The sequence below is a fragment of the Rhincodon typus genome, chromosome 3 (assembly GCF_021869965.1).
Source record: "Rhincodon typus isolate 14 chromosome 3, sRhiTyp1.1, whole genome shotgun sequence".
In the NCBI taxonomy this organism is placed as follows: domain Eukaryota; kingdom Metazoa; phylum Chordata; class Chondrichthyes; order Orectolobiformes; family Rhincodontidae; genus Rhincodon; species Rhincodon typus.
Genome location: NC_063334.1, coordinates 94319881 through 94341976, shown reverse-complemented (window position 1 = coordinate 94341976; position 22096 = coordinate 94319881). Strand labels below are relative to the sequence as shown.

Below are 22096 nucleotides of genomic sequence, written 5' to 3'. Positions count from 1 at the left end.
TTTGTCAGTATGATTATGTCAATTAGAATCTATCCTCCACAATTTTATTATTCTTTTGTGGGATATAGGTGCCATTGACAAAACCAGAATTTGTTACCCTAGATAAATTCCTAATCACTCGAACTGGGTGGCTTGCAAAGCCAAGAGGGTGGTTAACTATCAACCACAGTACTTTGAGTCTGAAGTTATCTTTGGCTAGGATGGCTGGTTTCCTTTCCTAAACGACATTAGTGAATTAAGTGAGTTTGTACAATCACCACTCCAGGAACTAATTTTATATTCTAGATTTAAGAATTGAACTTCTATTCTGCCGGCTGACATAATGGATTTGAACCCATGATCCAAGTGTATTAGCATGGCCCTCTGGATTAGAATCCATTGGCTTTATCACTATGCCACTGTACCTTCACTGCTAAATCCATGCTACCTTTCCTTAGTTAACTCAAACTCCTCCAACTTTTACCACTGATTATTGTTTTTAAAGTTCTTCCCACACTGATGTTGAACTGACTAGACTGTCCTGAGGGCTGTTCTTCACACTTTTTTCTAAAAGTATGTCAATTTTACCACTCCTAATTCTCTGGTATCTCCCTCATGTCATGGGAAGATTGCAGCAAGCCATTCCACTATTTTGACTTCTACTTTACTGTGCATCCTGAGATGCCAACCATTTGGATCATGCAGCATTTTCACTCTTAAGGTTAGCCAGCCATTTCACTGCATCACTGCTCGTCCATTACCTTCCACTATCTCTACTTCCATTGGATATTTTGTTGGCTAACTCTTCCTTAGTGAACACCAAAACAAAGTACACATTCAGTATTCTAACCCTACCTCACATCTGAACATGTACCACCCTTTTGACCCCAACCATTCAGTGATCCATTAATGAACACTTGACAGCCTCGGCCTATCAACAATCCAATGCTTTTGTTCCCAGCAGGCAAGAAAAAAGTGACAGCCTTCCAGACTTGGAAAATGGTGGAAGGGGGCCTGCCTGCAGGATTGAGGAGATGAGAAGGGCCTTGAATTGGGCCATGGACTACAATCAAGGAGTGGGTTAAAGGGTAGCTAGGAGTAAGTTAGAGAGGATGGGATTATTTTCCTTGGACACAAAGGAAGCTGAAGAGAAATTTTACAAAGGTGTACAAAATTATGGCAGGTGCGGGTAAGGCAAAGGAAAGATGTGCCCATTAGTAAATGGTTCGAGGACTATGTGCCACAGACTTAAGGCTTTGAGCAAGGGGCATGTGAGGAGGAAGAACTTTTTTATGCAGCAGTAATAATTCCTTAGAACTTGTTGCCTACAAGAGTGGCAGAAGAATCGACCATAAGTCAATCCCATAGCCACCTCACACAGCCCCCACACACTATTTCTTACGTAACGTGTCCTGAACATCTTTCCGTAACATCTCTTTATAGTAGCAAGATGGGTAAAGGGCAATTCAAATATATACTTACCCAGATACTCTTCCCACACCTGTGATGATGCCTCCTGCTGGTACCTCCTCTTCGCCATACAGTTGATAACCAGCAAATTGTGAAAATTCCAGGAATGGAGATCTGTTAAATAAAATTTATCTTTTCTAAGTTAAAAAAAAAATAATTCTAACATGCTTAACATTACTATTCATAATACATTGCCTAGTCAATAGCTGGATTATCTTTCGTTTGTAAGATTTTACTATGCACCAGTTGGCTGTAAAGTTTGTCTACAAAGACAGAATTTGTTAAATGCCAGGGTGCACATCCTTACCAACTTTCCTCATTTCCTAACAGTAGTTGCTCCATCAACCAATCACAGCCATTTGCTGGAATCCCTCTCTGAGCACACTCACTCTTTCACAAAGCTAAAGGGTTCCGTAAGTGTGTGTCCTGATGCAACAGAAATGCTAGGACTATCATAATGCATGCTTTTCTACTTTTTTTAAAATGACTGCTGTAAGATTACATCAAAATGTCAGCATCAGATCAGGAAGAGGCTAGAAGTTTGGAAAAAAATGCTGGAGAAACTCAGCAGGCCTGGCAACATCTGTGGACAGAAAATCAGAGTAAATGTTTCAGGTCCAGTATGACTTTTCTTCAGAATAATTTGGAGAATTGGGTGACGTTAAAACAAAGACAAAGACAATTTAGAGAAAAATGTCCTTATTTCAGTTTGATCATAGTTTACTGAATCCCTCAGCTATTGGACAGGTGAGTGTCCAAGGTCGTTCTGTACTCCACTCTCTGGCTTGAATTAAGGACATGTAAAACATGACAGAATGCCATCAAACAAGTTCAGAAAAACGCAATTTTTAAAAAATTATACAATTGTTCAGACATGTTAAGAAATACCTCCAGGGAAGGTAGTACTTGTACTTGGACCTTCGAGTCAGGGACAATACCACTAAACCGTAAAAGGCCCTTAGAAATTCAATTAATTAGGAACAACATTAAAAGAATAACTAAACACCTGTCATCATGAAGGTTTCTCAATAGCACAGAAAGTGCACAGGTTTCATGCTATTAAAAGTTGCTTTCAACTTGCTGCTTGCATGACACCACTAACTATAACAACTGTCTTTTCCTTTTTATGAGTTCCAACACAGGATAATAAATTAGAAACTGAATGAATCAAATACAGGTTTCCTCAAGATTAAAAAACATTCCACAATTTCAAACTCAATTCAATCATGCAATTGCCAAATATGTTAAAGACAGGAACCAACAATTGGGTTTTCAAGGCCATCAGCATTGGAAATTGAAACTTTCTCGAGCAACAGAAAAAGCAACAGTTGTATTGTGACACAAGGCATGCATTTACATATACAAATATGATAGAAATTTGGAGTTCAACATAGAGGCAGGCAAATGTGGATCAGTTCTATTAAGGTATTTTTTAAAAATAATCAGAAGGGCATTTGGAATAGTGACCCCAGTGCACCAATTCCAGGAAAGCACGTGACTGCACTCAGCTGGTTCGAAGAAATGTATAGCGCTAATAAATATGTTTATACTGTTGATTTACAGCAGGTAGGGTAAACACATTCCAATAATTAGTTCAGTTCGAACTTTGGAACAGAAGGTTCAAGGCTTTAGTCTAAAGAATCCTTGGTTCAATTCAGAAGTAAACAGTTTCGCTAACAGGAGAATCAGGTCAGTTCGACGGAAACAGTTAATGTAACTGAAGTGTTTTGGTGTGGTATTTCCAAGCCAAGAGACCTTTTATAGAAGTCTTCAATAATTAAAACAGAAACTGCCAAAGAAACTAAGGAGATCTGGCAGCATATGTGGAGAGAGAAACAAAGTTAATGTTTCAAAATTATATGACTCATCAGGATGAACACCGTAACTTCTAGAGGTCATCTAGAGAATTGTGTGGCTCATTAAGTAGTACTAATGTTCAGTAGCTAATCTATGAGATAGGGCTGAATTTTATCACCAGCATTTGGAACACATTATCAGAATCATTTTTGGATTATATACCCAGTTTGAGCTCGCAGCACACCTTCTAAATCCATCATTTGATGAAAAGAGTTTAATTCAAAGGTTTCGACCAAGGTTCAAGTCCCATCTGCTCCAGAGGTGCGTAGCTACATCTCTGAACAGGTTGATCAGAAAACCTCTAGTAGGTCACCTCCATATTCATCACCCAATCAGGGATAACAAGCAGATTCTGAAGACAGTAGCTACTGATTGCACTACCCATGGCAAGGGAGGCTAGCAGCCTCCACTTTATGACCAGAGGAGCCATGCTGAAGGGAAACACCAGGAACACACTAACGCCACCTTTAGCATCAGCAGTAATGAACATCAGCAGATTCAAGGAAGAGTCAAATTTGAATCAAAATGTTCTCTTTTTCTCTCTCCAAAGATGCTATCAGACCTGCTGAGATTTTCCAGCAATTTGTCATTTTACTTCAGATTTCCAGCATCTGTAGTATTTTGCTTTTCTACAATAATAACTTGTCACATGTACTCAAACGATTACAGTGAAAAGTTTATATATCGCCACTTACAGCACCATCTTAGGTATTAAGGTACCTAGGTACAGCTTCTTTAGTTATAAGATCTTAGAGGAAAAAAAAGAAAATCGAGAAATAAAACATCTAGCATTGCAGAAGTAAAAATTCAGGAAATGGTCTTCCAACACAGACCACACTGGCACCTAGACCCCAGTCCGCACCTGGCCTGTCAGTATCAGGGGTGTAGCTGACATTTAAGACACATGACAATCAATCAGAGATAGCCATTGCCAGAATTACACACAATGGTAATAGTATGATATGGGAAGACAGCAGCTTTGGCCAATTTCTGCCAGAAACATTTTGATCTCCTTCAGCCAAAGCACATCCTCAAATTCCCACTATCCAACCTCCTGCACTCAATACATCAGGGGTAGGATCTGCATCATGGGAGAAAAAATTGCCACATGGTGTGAAAGTTGGCAACAATTAATCAGACAATAATTAGCAATCCAGGGCAGAGACAGGTTTCTGGGAAAAGCTGCAGAAGGCAGGAAGACATTGGCAAATCAGCCTGTCATCTCTCAGAATTTGCTTGTCCCTGTTACACAACTCCTCCATGAATTCGGGAAATACAACTCATTGTGTAAGACCTGAATCAATGTGGGGTTAGGCTCCCTTCCTTTAAGGGTAATAGGGAACCAGTTGCACCTTTAATGACAATCAAGAAACTTTCATTGCTTTTTTTTTTTTTAAAATGATTGTCTCTAACTAGTATATTAGTTGCATTTAGTTTGACAATTTGCTATAGCGGGATTTGAATTCATCGCTTCTGGGTAGCTTGCACTGTGCCATTGCTAATCTGCCACGACAGTCTGTTGCTGACCCCTGTAAATCTCTTGGCGTTTAACTCATTTCCATACATATCACAGACTCACAGTAAAATTTCTGTATGCATTGGGTACTCTTGCTGAGGTGAAGAAACTATGAAATTAGTAGGGTGAAGTTACAACAAACTTGTGAGAAGAATTTAAAATATGCACACTTTAGGAATACAACTGTTCACCCCACAAACAACTGTGCTTGGCTTGGGGACATTTAAGTTGTGGTTTTAAGTTTAAGTGTATCCTTATAGCAACCTGAGCTTTGGTAGCATACTACCATTCAATGTATCCAGAATTCTTACAGCAGCAACAGTTTAAAAAATTAACAAGACAAAATGAAGTTAACGCTAACAACTGTGAACATACCTTCTATATGTAGGAAAACACAGTCGACAGAAATATGTAAAAACAGAGAGAACCTTTGCTACATCAGAGATATATTCTGGTTATGAATCCATAAATTTTTAGAATGGTATTAAAACACAAAAAGACTTACATTTATATAGTGCCTTACATGACCATGGAATATCCCAAAGCACTTTACAGCTTGCTTAAACTTATTCTAGGACACTACACCAATTCAGTCAATGGAAACTTGTAAGAAGACCATCAGATAGCCATTCAGCCTAAGTCTGCTCTGGCATTCATTGATTTCATTCCTCAAAACTACTTTGTCGATAATCTTTGATTCCTTCATTGATTAAAAATGTCTACCTAAGCCTTAAATATACTTCACAAAAGCTGCTTGTATTTAACTTGTCTAAAACTAAAGTCAAATTATTGCTTTTTATTGGAGTCTGTGAATGAATAAAGATCTTTTGAGCTTTTTTGCAAAATGCATAAAAGGGCTTAGTTCTACAGGCTTTTTTCTCACTAAGTTCAATATACCATTCTTCAAATGTGAAGAGTTAATACTGTCAATTCCATTAACTCTTAGACTGCTGAGAGATCCAAAGAAAATCAAGGGTGCTACACCACACACTTTTACTTTTACATTTTATATACCTCATCAACCACACAAGCTGACTCACCCCGGATCAAGCAGTCGGTCGATACGTTCTCTAGGGAGCAACTTCCCTCTTGATGTGTGACGCTGTCGAGCTTTATCTCCTCCCCCTAAATTGTAACAAAAAAGGCAAGTTATAAACTCTTGCTTGAATGCATCATTAGTTAAATTTCCAACAGATCTTTGATAGTTGACGAGCTTATAAACTTTTCCATAGATAACACTGATTAAGTTATGAACTTCTAACTCATGCTATTTTGATATTAACCACAGATACCCTTCAGAACATGACAGATGAAAACAAAAGTTTCTAATTTGCTTTAGATACCACCAAATATGTTCATAGTTGGTATAATGGGCAAACTTAACCATAACTGTGGAACATTAAACTGGTCTTCGTTCAGTTCATTTTCATGAGATTTTGCATGGCAAGCTTACGTAAGGTGTCAACAGCTCAGCTGGGACTCATGTGAACAAGACAAGCAACTATGCATCCCTTGCACAAATTGTTCATGAGCAGCAAGTAGTCCGAAACTGCAGTGCACGTTAGAATAATGAATTCTATATCAGATGCAGAAAGCACAATAAGGAAAGCAAAATATTGGAATAAGAGAAAAAAGACACTAAGAAAGTAAAAAAAAGGTTTGATCCAATAAAATGTAAAAACTAAAGGAATGATACTCCCATATTTCTAAATGTTAATCAGTGCCAGAGGGGTAATTAAGGCTTTTCACACTGATAAAAAGTACACTGACTTAAATAAGCAAGCCAAACATCGTGTGGCAAGTTTGGTTGGTATTTATAATATTAGAAACTTCACACTGTTCAATGGATTTGAACAGGAAGCCAGCCAATGACAGAACACTTTCATGCTGTTTGTGGCAAAGCAACACAGCTTGAACATCATATCCTGGAATTTTACGTTTAACGTGGATGACAAGAAATAGGAGCAAGAATAGATCTTTTGGTCCATCAAATCTGGTCTGCCATTCAGTAAGATAATAGCTGACCTGATTGTGGCCTTCATGTTACTTTCTTTCCTGCACCACCCTCCCCCTGAATAAAAAAGCCTTGATTCATTGTCAATCAAAAAATCTGCCTTATTCAGCCTTGACTATATTCAATGATTCAGCCTCCACTGATGTGCACATCTAACCTCACATGAAATTGCAGCCCCATTTTCACAATAATAATGGCAGGTACCATTAGTTTTACCATTATTTTTACATAAATATTTTGGTCCATTTAGGGGAGGTGATGGCCTAGTGCTCATGCTGCTGGACTGTTAATCTAGAGACCCAGGTAATGTTCTGGGGACACAGGTTCTAATCCTGCCATGGCAGATGGTGGAATTTGAATTCAATTAACATCTGGAATTAGAGGTCTAATGATGACCACAGATCCATGGCCGATTGTCAGAAAAACCCATCCAGTTCACTAATGTCCTTTAGGGCAGGAAACTGCCATACTTACCTAATCTGGCCTACATGTAACGCTGGACCCACAGCAATGTGGTTGACTCTTAACTACCCTCTGGGGTGGGCAATAAATGATGGCCCAGCCAGCAACACCTCGTCTCATGAATGAAAAAAAATCATTTTGCTCTACTCCACCAAGAAATATTCAGCACTAAAATGATTCTAAACACAAAGTGATGGAATTACTTTAAAAAAAAAAATTGGAGAATAATGATAAAGTCCTAATTAAGACCAGATGAGAGCAAAATACTTCTGCTGTAAAATATTTTAAGGATGCAAAAAAAAACAAACAAACAATCAGAAGTAGTCCGAATAGACAGCTTGTGACAACAAACCTCAATTCAAAACAAACAGTTAGCTGACCATGGCAGTATGGTGGCTCAGTGGTTAGCACTGCTGCCTCACAGCATGAGTGACTCTGTTCAATTCCAGCCTTTTAGTGACTATCTGTGTAGAAGTCTGCATATTCTCCCTATGTCTGCGTGGGTTTCCACCAGATCCTGCAATTTCCTCCCACAGTTCAAAGATGTGCAGGTTAAGTGGTTTGCCATGCCAAATGCAAGGTTATGGAGACAGAGTGGGGGGCTGGGTCTGGATGGCATGTTCTTCAGAGGGTGGGTACAGACCTGATGACCTCTTTCCACACTGTAGGAATTCTATGATTCTAACCTCATACCCAAGTACAATCAACAAGGGTTTTACAGATTTCAATGGCTCATTGTACATTTCAGATCCAAAGTCTCTTCTCAGACAACATCCCACTTTTCATCAAGCATGATTACTGGTGTCCCCAAACCTGGCAATACAATCATGCAACAGTGCAAAGATTCTGAACAGGTACAGGTAGAAATCGGAGTTATAGAAAATCTCTGCTTCCTGAACGGACAGCCTTCCTAATTCTTACAGCATATTGTGGAGACTCAATACCCCATCCGGTGTTCGTCTTATTGTTCCTGCTTAAACCAATTACAAAATATTAGTCAAGATCCTGGCCACCAAGCTGGGCCACAGCCAAGTAAATCCGCATGGATCATCAGGTGGGGAACAACACCAAAAATACTGAAGGTTTATCCAGCAATAATTACTATTCTCTAGTCCTCACCTTAGTCCGAGATATGATTTCTGACTTTGTGAAGAGAGAACGTCTTATTTTTGTATTGGACTGATTGAACAATATGTTCAGGAGATGAATTTCAATCCTACACTTGAACCGCAGTTTGATAGCTGTACTAATGGTCTCAGATTGTAATGCCATTTGACAGACACAAGATAAGGATATTCCTAATATTGTCTTCTCTCTGCCCTGGGGACATGCATCAATGATAGTTCAGACATTCATAGAGTAGAGGGGCAGCACAGTGGCTAGTATTGCTGCCCTACAGCACAAGGACCCAGCTCGATTCCAGCCTTTGGCGACTGTGTGCAGTTTGCACGTTCACCCCCTGTCTGCATGTGTTTCTGTCAGGTGTTCCAGTTTCTTCCGACAGTCCAAAGATGTGCAGATTACGTGCTAAATTGCCCCATAATGTCTAGGAATGTGCAGGCTACGTGAATTAGCCATAGTAAATGCAACATTACAGAGATAGGATGAGATGTTCTTCTGAGGCTCAGTGCAGACTCGACGGGCCGACTGGCCTCTTTCTGCCCTGTAGGGATTCTACGATTCTACAGCCCAAGAAGGCAAACAAAAATCATCATGGTCAGATTATATTTCATAGCAAACCCTTCTAATTCCAATCCCAACATTACCAAATAATCCATAATATGTTCCTCACACAAAGAAAGCTTATGAACTATGTCCCTCAGCATGATCAGCATCTGACTTCAAATACCTAAAGGTGACAGTTATGCCCAAACTCTTTCAAGGCACAGTCTCACCAAATCTTTGTTTAACATTATTATTTTTCTTACATGCTTACCTAATCTGATTTTCTCTGCATGCTCATCCCGTTCTGTAGCTAGTGTCTTCATTTGTTCATAGCTTTCCTTGAAGATAACAAACTCGCTAGGCTAAACAAAAGGACTGCCCCTTTCTGAATATACATTAATAGGGACAGATGGACCAATTTACTCATAACTCAAAAACTATCAGTAAGGCGTCTAGGCTATCAATTCTGAGTATTTGAAAAGCACTTCTCTAGGTTCCAAATTGCCATAGAGATTCAGCCTTTCAAATCTCAAGTATTATTAACCTGCTCAGTAATTCAAGTTAATGATAGTCTTAATATTGCCAATCCACATGAACTGGATGAGGCCACAGCCCCAAGAATACCGTTTTCTACATGCACTATTCATTTCACACATCTCAGAAAAGATCAATAGAAGCCCAGAAACGATCCTTAGGAACAAAAATGTGAATCAGTCTAGCAAACAACTGGCACTTCATTCAAAGAATGTTCACACCAAAAATAGTCAGTCATTCAATGGGGTACACAGTTTATTATTTTTGATCATGCTTTCAGGGAGAGAAGCAGGATTTATGAAGTAAAATTTACTTTAATGTCATGTTTGTTCAGTAGCATGAAACAACCTCTGACGATTCAGTATACCCACAAGACTGCACTGAAATATAAAAGATAGAGTGCAATATGAACCCACAAGCTTCTTGCTCAAAGAAAGATTTCTAAAATTTGAGCCATAAAAAAAATTGCTTGTTCAAAAAGCCACGCTTTGTGGTGTACTGACTAGCTGTAGTAAAAATGATGATGGTGGGGAACAGAAGAGCAACCAGCCAAAATTACTCAGTTTAACATTATTATTTATCTTACATGCTTACCTAATCTGATTTTCTCTGCTCGCTCATTCAGTTCTGTAACTAATGCCTTCATTCGTTCATAGTTTTCCTTGAAGACAAATAAAGATTTGGTGAGACTGTGCCCTGTTAATTTGGATTTATATTTTCTCTCTACATTTACAACATCCAATTCTAACTACATGACAAGATAAAGAGAAAAACAACTCAGTAATCCAATCCAATACAGACTTAGATATAAAAAGAAAGATTGCTGGATAAACAGCAGGTAATTCAGCAAACATAAAAGAGAACAGACTGTATGCAATTCAATTTTGAAAATATGCAACCCAAAATAAAGACTCCTCTACATGGTTGCTGACTGATCCTTTATGCATTCCCAGATTTTTTTTTTTGCTTTATTTTCCAATTTACAACATCTATAGGATTGGGCATTAATGACTGTCTATTTAGTCCAGTCATCTAAAAATTTATTTGAATTGTAAATTTAAATCATAAAAATCAGGAGTAAACTTCCGGATAATCAGTACAACAGTCTACATAGGTTCAGAAAATCAGCGCTTGGATCTTTTGAAGAACTGTCAGCCCAAAGGATTTTGAAAATCCCCAAGATATAGGGGTATAAAGCAGTCCACATATAGTTTTACATGTTTTATAGTTAAAAACAATGTTAAGAGTGAAGACTACAGACAAAATTTTATGCACACAAGAGAATAAAAATTTGATAGGTAGTCATGAATAATGTTGAAACAACAATGAAGAGTACAGGGTGGCTTGCAGGAGCAGGCAAATCTAAAATTGAGGCATCAACCTAGGTCAATCTGAGGAAGCAGCATGCAATAAACAATGCTCCATTCATTAGCCACTTAGTTAAAATAGCCCTGTGGTAGCAAAGCTATTTTCTAGAATACTTTCACAGTTTTAGCTGTGTACTGCAATATCCTGTTGGATTTTTAGTGGTTGGACATTTTGAGCATCACATCTGTTATGACTGTAAGATAACATAACTGTATCCTTAGTTGTTTTTCATTCATAGAATGTGCGCGCCACTGGCTCAGCCATGGATTGCTCATCCCTAATTGTCCTCAAAAAACTGCGATGAACCACCTTCTTGAACCACTGCAATTCACGCCATATAGGTGCATAGCCGGTGCTGTTAGGAAGTAAGTTGCAGAATTTTGATCCGACGACCATGAAGGAACAATAATATATTTCCATGTCAGAATGATGTATGACTTGGAGGGGATCCTGTAAGTGGTGGTGTTCCTTTAAATCTTTTGCCATTGACATTCTAAGTAGTAAAGTTTGTGGGTTTCGAAGATGCTTTTGAAGGAGAATCGGTGAATTGCTGCAGTTCATCTTGCAGATGGCATACACTGTTGCCACCGAACTTAGGTGTGGAGACAGAAAATCTTGGGAGTGGATGAGGCACTAACCAAGCTAGCTGCTTTGTCCGAAATGATGTCGAGCTTTTTGCATTGTTGGAGCTGCACGCATCCCGGCAAGGTGAGATGATTCCAGCCTCGTGTAGAGGGTGGTCAGGCTTTGGGGAGGAAGGTGGTCATACATGACAGAGAATTCCTAGCCTCTGACTTGCTCTTGTATCCATATTTTTCATTTGGTCTGTGCAGTTCAATTTTTGGTCAGTGGTAACCCTCAGGATGTTGACAGTAGGAATTCAGTGTGAAAATGCTATTGAATATCAACAGAAAGTAGTTGGATTCTCTTTTGTTGGAGTTGCAAATTATGCTGGGCATTGCAAAATTAACGTTAATATCCCCATTTCTGATATTATGATGGAATGAAGGTCATTCATGAAGCAGCTGAAAATGAGTGGGCCTAGCTAACTATTCTGAGGAATTCCTGCAATTATGTCCTTCGACTGAGATGATGGAACTTCAAATATCAGTGCTATCTTTCTTTATGCTAGGTAGACTCCAACAAATGGAGAGTTTTTGCAGATTCCCACTGACTCGTTTTGCTAGGGCTTCTTGATGTGATACTTGGTCAGATGTTGTCTTATTTTCAAGGGCAGTCATTCTTGCTTCGTCCCCGGAATTCAGCTTTTTTTAATCCATGTTTGGGCCAAGGCTATAAGGAGGTTATGGTCAGAGGGCTTAGGTGGTATCTAATCAATGAAAACATCAGATTATTCTTGAATACCTGCAGCTTGATAGTATTGTTGATGACCTCTTCAATCACTTCTCTGATGATTGTGAGGATGATATTTGGCTGGATTGGCTTTGCCCTGCTTTGAGACAGAATATATATGGGCAGTTCTCTACAGTCCTGGGCAAATGTTGATATTACACCTATGCTGGAACAACTTCACTTGGTGCATGGTTACTTCTGGAGCACGTCTTCAGTTCTAAAGAAAAGTGATACTGGACTCAAAACAATAACTCTTTTTCACTCCACAAATGTTGCTAGACCTGCTAGGTATCTCCAGCATTTCCTGTTTTTATTTCAGATTTCCAGCACTGCAGTAGTTGGATTTTGTCACTGCTACTGGTGACCCAATGCATGTGTGCTATCCACTGCTTTAAATTGTGCAAATGCAGATTTCAGGGCCTTGGGGAGGGTAGATCAGGACCAGAGACGGTGGGTGAGAGAGATCTAGACCCAGAGGCAGTGTGTGTGCATGTGTGCATCACTGAGAAAGAGAGCCAGTAGGAGTGCAGAAGAGAGCTATGTGGGGACAGAGCCTGTCAGCTCCTGAGCCATCCTTACATCACTACCTCCCAGGTCCTTGCCTGTTGCTGTCAGCCCACCCTACTGGTTCCTGGGCTTTCTTTGTCTCTTCTAATCTGTTACTCGTGGGATTGCCTGGCCCCATCCGTTGCTTTGCTCTTTGCAAGTCATATATCATTCTGACTTGGAATTATATTATTGTTCCTTCATGGTTGTCAGATCAAAATTCTGCAACTTGCTTCCTAATAGCACTGACTATGCACCTGTATGGCATGAATTGCAGTGGTTCAAGAGGCGGTTCATCACAGTTTTTTTCAGGACAATTAGGGATGAGCAATCCATGGCTCAGCCAGTGGCACACACATTCTATGAATGAAAAATAACTAAGGATACAGTTATGTTATCTTACAGTCATACCAGATGTGACGCTCAAAATGTACAACCACTAGAAATCCAACAGGATATTGCAGTACACAGCTAAATCTGTGAAAGTATTCTAGAAAATAGCTTTGCTGCCACAGGGCTATTTTAACGAAGTGGCCAATGAATGGAGCATGCATTGCTCTGAAACAAGCTCCAAAGCTTGAAGACTACATCAAAGCAACTGCCTGCAATGTTTGATTCAGGGAAATAGTTCGACACTTTGCACTGGCAGGTTTTTCTAATGGAAGTGGTCAGAGTTATAATATCTTTAGAAAAGACCGAAATTGGCAAAGGGTTAGCAGCAATGTTGGTTATAAAAAAAAACTTAAATCATTAAGAGATGGATATATCAGCGAAGTGAGCAGGCAACATAAGACCCTCTGGGAAGAACTGAAGAATAGAAAAACATAAGATACTTGGGTGGGAGTTGTCTACAGATCTCTTGATAGTAATGAAAAAGTAGCAGCATGCTTGCGCAAAGTCAGAGTGAATACAATGGACACTTTAATTTCACTTTGACTGGGAGAAGCAGAATGGTGGGTCCCATAGGCAGATTTTGAAAGACAATTTTCAGGAGTATGTTCTTGAACCAAATGAGGATAAGAAAAGGTAAGTTTAATTATGAGTAATGTGACAGAATTAACTAAACACCTAAAGGAAAAGAAACACCTAGTTAATAGTGACTGAAATTTCACATTACAGGTATTTCTGCTATAACGCGTGTTTCGTTAACACGAATTGGCTGTAACGCAATTCATGAATCGTGGACACTGTTTGGATAAGGCAAACTTTCTACTGTACAGTATAGCAATTTTCTTTAATGATTTCCCTATAACGCAAGTTTCCAAAGCAATTTTCTATATCATGAAGTCACACAAGAACACAACTACCGCGTTATAGGAGAAATACCTGTATTTATTATCTTTAATAGGAGGAAGAGTAAGTCACAAATTGAGGCTTTAAATTTAGGTAAGGTTGACAAGTCATTGAACACAGTGAACTGGTTAAACTGTTAATGGATTAAAATTACAAATGAATAATGGGATGTGTTCAAACAAGTATTTTCTATGACATTTGGCCTATACATTCCTCTGTAAAACAGAGGAATATAATTTAATACAATACTGATTTTGACCTTTGGCTTAAAAATTCAGACGTTTCGCTACAACACTGATTAAGAACACTACTATTGAACTGTTTTTCTCTACTTTATAAAGCACTTCCACATAGCACAATGTTACTTCATATAAAAATGGCTTATTTTTATATCAGTGTTTCCATCAGAACACAATAGCTGAGATTAAAATATATAACTCCTACTTAAAGCTCTTTAAAAACAGTTAACTACACCAGAAAAAAACTTCCCTCAACTTTGTGGTATAGATGAAATTGGTTACCCTGTAATAGCTAAAGTGATCTGCAGATCAGTTTCACACTTACTTTCAGCAGAACAACGTACATTTGTGTGATGCTATTAACATGGGTTGTCCTGAGACATTTCAAGAAGAAGAAATGGACCCTCAGTAGCAGAGAAAGTATTACAGAAGAGACCAAAACCACGGTGTTGAAATTAGGTTCAAAGACGACTTTCCAAGAGAGAAAAAGTAGTAGTAAAAGGAAGGGATTGCAAGAGGCAGTTTGAGAGAAGAGAAAAGATACTACTGAAAACTCCAGTGTGAGGGGCTCTTGCGGCACAGTGGTGGTATTCCGACCTTGAAGCGAGAAGGCCCAAATTTGTGTCCCATCTATTCCAGGTGTCATAACACACCTGGACAGGTTCATTAAAAATATTTACCACTGCCCACAAGAGGCCCTAAGTAATGCTCCAACTTCTGCACCAGGAGGCCATGGTCAAGTCCTACCAGCTTAGAAACATAGAAAATAGGAGCAGGTATAGGCCATTTGGAATTTCAAGCCTATTCTGCCATTCAATATGATCATGGCTGATCATCCAATGCAGTACCCTGTCCTCACTTTGTCCCCATTACCCTTTATCCCTCTTTAGCCTTAAGATCTTTCTGTTTCTTAAAAACATTCAATGTTCTGGCATCAACTGCTTTCTATTCTTCAGATGTGTGTCATAACATGCTGAACAGGTTGATTAACATAACTAGAACTGTGTGAGAAGCTCAGAGATGGTCAGAGTTGGAACAATTAGAGCATGGATTAGGAAGAGGGCTGAGGGAGGTTGCAGAGATATGGGAGAAGGCCAAAAGGTTGGTAAAAACATATTTCAAATTTTATAAACTCAGAGAAATGGAAACAATTGAGGTTAGAGAGATGGCAGTTATATTTTGTGCAGGATAGAAGACAGACGGCTGAGTTTTGAAATTCGTATAGGCTGGAACGCAGAAGAATAGTAATGGTTAAGCAGGGAATGAAAAACGTCAGATCTGGAGACAACAAAATCATAATAAAGGTTTCGTAACAGTAGGAGTGAAGTCAAACGAAAGCAAGCTATTTTGCTAGAAATAAGCAATTGTGAGGATGGACAGGTTATAGGGCTTGAGCTTAGCTCAGAACCAAATGTCTATTTTTATTTATTTGTGGGATGTAGGCATCACTGGTTGGCCAGCATTTATTGCCCGTCTCTAGTTGCCCTTGAGAAGGTGGTGAGCTGCCTTCTTGAACCGCTGCAGTCCACCTGCTGTGGGTTGAGAGAATTCCAGGATTTTGACCCAGTGACAGTGAAGGAATGGTAATATATTTCCAAGTCAGCATGGTGAGTGGCTTGGAGGGGAACTTGAAGGTGGTGTTCTCATATCTGCTGCCCTTGTCCTTCTAAATCAAAGCGGTCATGGGCCTGGATGGTGCTATCGGAGGATCTTTGGTGAGGTTCTGCAGTTCATCTTGTAGACAGTACACACTGCTAATACTGAACGTTGGTGGTGGAGGGACTGGTTGCTTGTGGATGTGGTGTCCAGGATGCTGTCAAGCTTCTGGAGTGTTGTTGGAGCTGCACTCATCCAGGCAAGTGGAGTGCATCACACTGTTGACATGTGCCTTGTAGATGGTGGACAGGTTTTGGAGTCAAGAAGATGCGTTACTTTCCACAGTATTCCTAGCCTCTGACCTTCTCTTGTAGCCACTGTGTTTATGTGGTGAGTCCAGTTGAGTTTCTGGTCAATGATAACCTCCAGGATGTTGATAGTGGGGGATTCAGCAATGATACCACCATTGAATGTCAAGGGGCGGTGATTAGATTGTCTCTTACTGGTGACGGTCATTGCCTGACATTTGTGTGGTGTGTATGTTACTTGCCACTTGTCATCCCAAGCCTGGAATATTGTCCAGATCTTTTGCATTTGATCATGGACTGCTTCAGTATCTGAGGAGTCGTGAATGGTGCTGAACATCATGCAATCCATAGCAATGTTACACACTATCTGATTCAGATTGAGCAAGCTACCAGGAAACGTTATTAAATGCCATTTGGTGAATTCAGTCAACTCACTGCTCAACATAAGGAAGTTCTGCTAGTTCATAACTGAATATCTTTGCCAACATTATGGTTGTGGTGTTAAGGATAAAATGGTAAATGTGGGCATGATCAGCATAAGTCAGAAAAATGATTCTTTGCCTGTATTTGTCACTAAGGGATTACACATGCAGACTGAAAAAAAAGAGTATACTCCAGAGGCAACCATTTGGGACTGGACTCAGAAGCTGTTGCTCAAGACACGCTGCATATTTTGGCACAAGTAGAATGGGGTGAAATCAAGTCAGCAAAGACCCACAGAACTGGTTCATGGAGAGGACACAGTGCACCAGCAAGGACTGTTGTCTCGGATCAAACAACACTGAGATCAAAGACAACTAAGGATGTGTAATTAGAAAACAAAAAGGAATGATGAGACAGATGGTGTAGCTGAGATATTAAATGAGTACTCTGGCACCATCCTCTTTGAAGACAGATGCAATATCACACCAAAGAAGAGCACATGAGAGCAATTGTACAGAATAAAAATAAAGAGATATGAATTAACAATTATTTATCAAAAGTATAAGATATGAAATGTTCCAGGTAGCTTTTGGTCTGGTGCCCTGCTATGAGTAGATGGCGCACTACCAGACACACGCACTTGTCACTAAGACCTTTTCAGAAGCAGTTTATTCAGGACATATAGAGAAGAATCCTTCCAAAAACTTCAGAAGAACAGCTGTATCAGTTTTCAAGCTCTCCCTCTGATTATCAACATACCTTTCAAGCAAGTGGAAGAGATTAGGTTGAGTGACTTCTCTCAACAAGTTAAACATCAACCAAATTTCAAATAATAATCAGACAGCCACAATTCCCAACAGCCATAAACTCAGACATGAGGGCTCTTGAGGTGCAGTGGCAGTGCCCTTATCTCTAGACTAAGAGACCTGGGCTCACATCCTACATACGCCAGAGGTGTGTCATAACATCTCTGAAAAGTTGATTTACAAAGAAACTCAGACCTGTGACTCAAGACTTTTTACAGCATGGAAAAAGGCCCTTCAGCCCATCACGTCCATGCCAGTCATCAAACATTGATATATTCCAATCCTATTTTCCAGCATTTCACCCATAGACTTATATGCAATGGTGCTTCAAGTGCTCACCAAAATAGTTCTTAAGTGTCAAGGGTTCCTACCTTTACCGCCTTTAGACAGTGAGTTCCAGACACCCACAATCCTCTAGGTGAACAAAGTTTTCTTCCTAACCTGTCTATGACCTCTTAACTAAGCAGAAAAGTAATTCCCTATCTACCTTGTACTTTATACTTTGTACACATCAATTAGATTTTCCCTCAGCTTCTCTGCTATAATGAAAATCCCAGCCTATCTTGTCTCTCATAATAGCTGAATTACTCCAGCGGAGGCAACATCCTGATGAATCTCCCCTGCAACTATCTAGTGCAATCACATTGTTCTGACTAGCAGGGCCTAACTAACATTACATTCAGCTCCATCATAATCATCTTGCTCTTGTATTCAATATCTTGAGCAATAATGGGAAGTAACCATATGCCTGCTTAACGACTTCGTCAACCTGTAGCAAAGTAATCGAGTAAAACAAGTTCAAGTTTAGTTTCAGACATGTGACTTCAAGTAAGTGTCTTTAAGAAAGTGTCCAAAGTGTCTGTTTTGTGAACTTTAAAAAATCCATACCTCCTCAGTCTTTGAAATGAAAGAGTTTTGAAAATGCTTTAAACAAGTTCTCAAAAAATTAATAACAGAAACAGCCTCAGAACAACAGAAATCATACCAAGAACAACATATATTGTGGCTTTCAAGTTGACACATATAACGCTACTTTCCTCAGACCCAAAAATCATGCTTTTGCATTGAATATGTATGACTCCTCAATTCAACCACAATATGCAATTTTCGCATTAGTATTCAACCACGTATTTTCCCCCACACGTTTTAGTTTCCTTATAAGTGGGCATTACGAAGTAGAGGCTATGTTATGAAGTTACGTGGGAGACATGAATGAAGTATGAAGCTGGCTTCAACCTACAAATCATAACATTTGTTACTTTGTCAGAAATGTGATGCATATATACACACAAGTGGGCCATATCAAACTCTCAGTCCTGCAAAGATTTAAGAGTGAAAGCTAATTGGTATAGCCGATCAATGGAACAAAAATGTCTACTACTGCAACAGAAGACCAAGATTGCTCAAAGATTACCAAAAGACCTTGATATCAAATTTATCAGTTTCCAGCAATTCTTCATGCAAAAAACATGAGTACCCATTATAGTACATTGGAACATGGATGAAACACCCATTAATTTCAACATACACAGCAATCAAACTGTGAAGTGAAAAGGTTTTAATGAAAACCACAGGACATGACAAGATTCAGATTGGTAACAGACTGCATGTCAGACAGAATGACATTAAAACTTAAGCTCATTTTTGAGCAAACTTAATCAAACTTCCTGCAAGAATTTTTATGCATATTCACAAACATCATTTAGATGAATGAAGATGGAGTGAAATTCTTTTTTTGTTCTTTATTCATTCATGGGATGAGGGCGTCGCTGACCAGGCAGCATTTATTGCCCATTGCTAATTATCCAGCAGGCAGTTCAGAGTCAACCACATTGCTGTGGATCTGGAGTCACATGTAGGCCAGACCAGGTAAGGATGGCAGTTTCCTTCCCTAAAGGACATCAGTAAACCAAATGGGATTTTCCCAACAATCGACAATGGATTCATGGTCATCATAAGATTGTTAATTCCAGATATTTATTGAATTCAAATTTCACCAACTGCCATTGCGGGATTAGAACCTGTGTCCCTGGGGATTAACAGTCCAGCGATAATACCACTAAGCCATCGCCTCCTCTCAAACTGCAGTTCAACATGTTTTATCGAAATTCCAGTAGTTTCTGTAAAAGAATGAAGAATGTAGTGTGGAAAAGACTTAGAAGCCATATAACCGATGAGATCAAACAAGACCTTTGAAGAAACAACACCCAAACTGCAATTATTTGCAAGGATCTTACATTCGTCACTAACCTAAGAATGTGTGCCTTAAAAAGCCATTCAAAGATCACATTTACACCAAATGGGGCAAGTAGATGGTTGAAGGAGAATAACCATTCACAAAGATTTGAAAAAATGCCTTGTCTTGTTGAACCTTCTGTGCAATTTCATTATCAAATTGTGGGCTGCTGTTACTGTACAAACCACCATCAGGTCATTCAACGAATTGTGAGGAAGATGATTTATTGTTGATGAAGATTCAGAAACCAAAAGTACCACATTTTGATTCAGAATAGGATCCTTACAATGTTGCCACAGCCAGTGACTCAAAATTAAACAACACCAGAAATTACTGGGAAAATTCAGCAGGTCTAACAGCATCTGTAGACAGAAAAAGAAAAGTTAACTTTTCTGGTCCAGTGACCTTCTTCAGAACTGATTGTAGCTAGGGAAAGGTTGGTATATGCGCAGAGGATGGGTGAGAGGAGTAAACAATCAGTAGCTATAAAGCCCAGAGAAAGAACAGCTGTACAGACAAAAGAATAAGTAAAGGTCAGTCTGGAGGAAGTTAAAAGTTGCTCACTGGAACCATTAGGAGCTGACAGTGGGTTGTTTGTGGTTAACAGCCCATGTGATGATAAGGCTTTTTTTTATGGGGGTGCAGTAAGGACATGGGAGAAGTATTCAGGCCTTAAAGTTATTGAACTCGATATTGAGTTCTGTAGGGTCTCCAAGTGGAAAAAGAGAAGCTGTTTTTCTAACAAGGCCACTTAATCCAAAAGAATGACACTACAGTGGGCAGCATGATGGAAAGTGGTCAGCACCACTGCCTCACTGCACCTGGGTTTGAATCCAACTCTGGGCAACTGTGTGGAATTTGCATATTCAGCCCATGTCTGCATGGGTTTCCATTGGGCACTCCGGTTTCTTACCGCAGTCCAAAGGTGTGCAGGTCACGCAGACTGACCGTGCCAAACTGTCCGTAGTGTCCAGGGATGTGTGGGCATTACTGGGATAGGGTAGGGGGCCGAGTGTGTGTGGGATGCTCTTTGATAGGCTGGTGCAGATCAAGGAGCTGAATGGCCTCTTCCCATATTGTAGCAATTCTATGATTCTACTACCAATTGCACAACATGAGCTTTCAAGATCAACTTAAATGCTGCCATACTCAATGGTAGAAAATCAAGCGGCAAACAGCAGGGAGAAACTTCAAATTGTCACTACAGAAAAAGTGCTTGGAAAAGTGATGAGAATAAAGATTCAATATTAACATTCAAAACAGAAGAATTGGACAAAGGGGGAGAAAAGTGCCAGAGGAACCAGGAAAGAATTGCACAATTGAGCTACTCAGTCTGCTGGCACGGGCACGATGGGTGAATGGCCTCCTCCTTCACTGTATGATTCTAAGACTGTGACAGGAAAAGTTCAAATTAGCACCAGCAGCACGAGTAAACATAGAACAGCTGCAAAGTTCAAGGACTTCAGAAGGGGTCACAGACACATAAGCCAGACGAAAAGAAATGCCACCAAAACTCAATGTCGTATTAGTGGTGACCGGTGCACGCCCATCCTTCCCCGTGCGATCAAGTACCAGAATAAGCCGTTCCCCAAATCACCCCCGCCCGTGCCACTCAGTGCTACCCACAGTGACTTCCCTCCCTCCGGCTGACGTTTCCGGGTGAGCCCGGGGCTGCAGGCGCGGCCTACCTGGAAAAGGTCCGAGTTGGTGTCGGGCTCCGAACCAACCGTTGCCACTTTGTCCCCGTGGTAACGGCGAGGTCGCGGGCCGGGCCAGGCGCGCGCTCCGGGAAAGCAGAGCCGCAGGTTCCGCACGTGCAGCAGCATCCCGCAGCCGGACCCAGGCGCGAACTGCGGTGTGAGTGGGTCTGCAAACACTGAGGCCCCGCCTGCACAGGGACACAACCTTCAGAGCTCCACCTCAAAACACTCCTGCTCACAGCGAATCGACTTGCACTTGTTTCACAGAGCCCGCCCACATACACCGGGCACCTCACATTTCAAACCTCCCATCCTTCCAGACCAGTCAAATAAACGAACAAATACAGAAACTAGGGACAAAGCAGAGTTATCGTCTCGGCTGCAGCAACTCTATTCAGAACAGAGATAGTAGGAACTGCAGATGCTGGAGAATCCGAGACAACAAGGTGCAGGGCTGGATGAACACAGCAGGCCAAGCAGCATCATAGGAGCAGAGAGGCTGACGTTTCGGGCCTAGACCCTTCATCAGAAAAGGGGGAGGGGAAGGGGGTTCTGAAATAAATAGGGAGAGAGTGGGAGGCGGATAGAAGATGGATAGAGGAGAGGATAGGTGGAGAGGAAACAGACAGGTCGAAGAGGCGGGGATGGAGCCAGTAAAGGTGAGTGTAGGTGGGGAGTTAGGGAGGGGATAGGTCAGTCCAGGGAGGACGGACAGGTCAAGGGGGCGGGAT

The 22096-nt window shown here is 40.3% G+C and overlaps 1 protein-coding gene across 2 annotated transcripts in view; it reads right to left on the bottom strand.

Moving 5' to 3' along the window:
• Nucleotides 1-21587, bottom strand: part of mccc2 (methylcrotonyl-CoA carboxylase subunit 2) — a 102499-nt gene extending 80912 nt beyond the window's left edge. Inside the window, exons 1-4 of one of the 2 annotated variants that reach the window (XM_048594923.1) lie at nt 21354-21587; nt 10092-10158; nt 5863-5947; nt 1462-1563 (exon numbers count right to left, since the gene is read on the bottom strand). In XM_048594923.1, the coding sequence (XP_048450880.1) occupies nt 1462-1563; nt 5863-5947; nt 10092-10158; nt 21354-21491 (392 nt within the window). In that variant the 5' untranslated portion in view covers nt 21492-21587. The remainder of the gene's footprint in view (nt 1-1461; nt 1564-5862; nt 5948-10091; nt 10159-21353) is intronic. The other variant, XM_048594922.1, reaches the window with a different exon arrangement.
• Nucleotides 21588-22096: the final 509 nt, after the last annotated feature.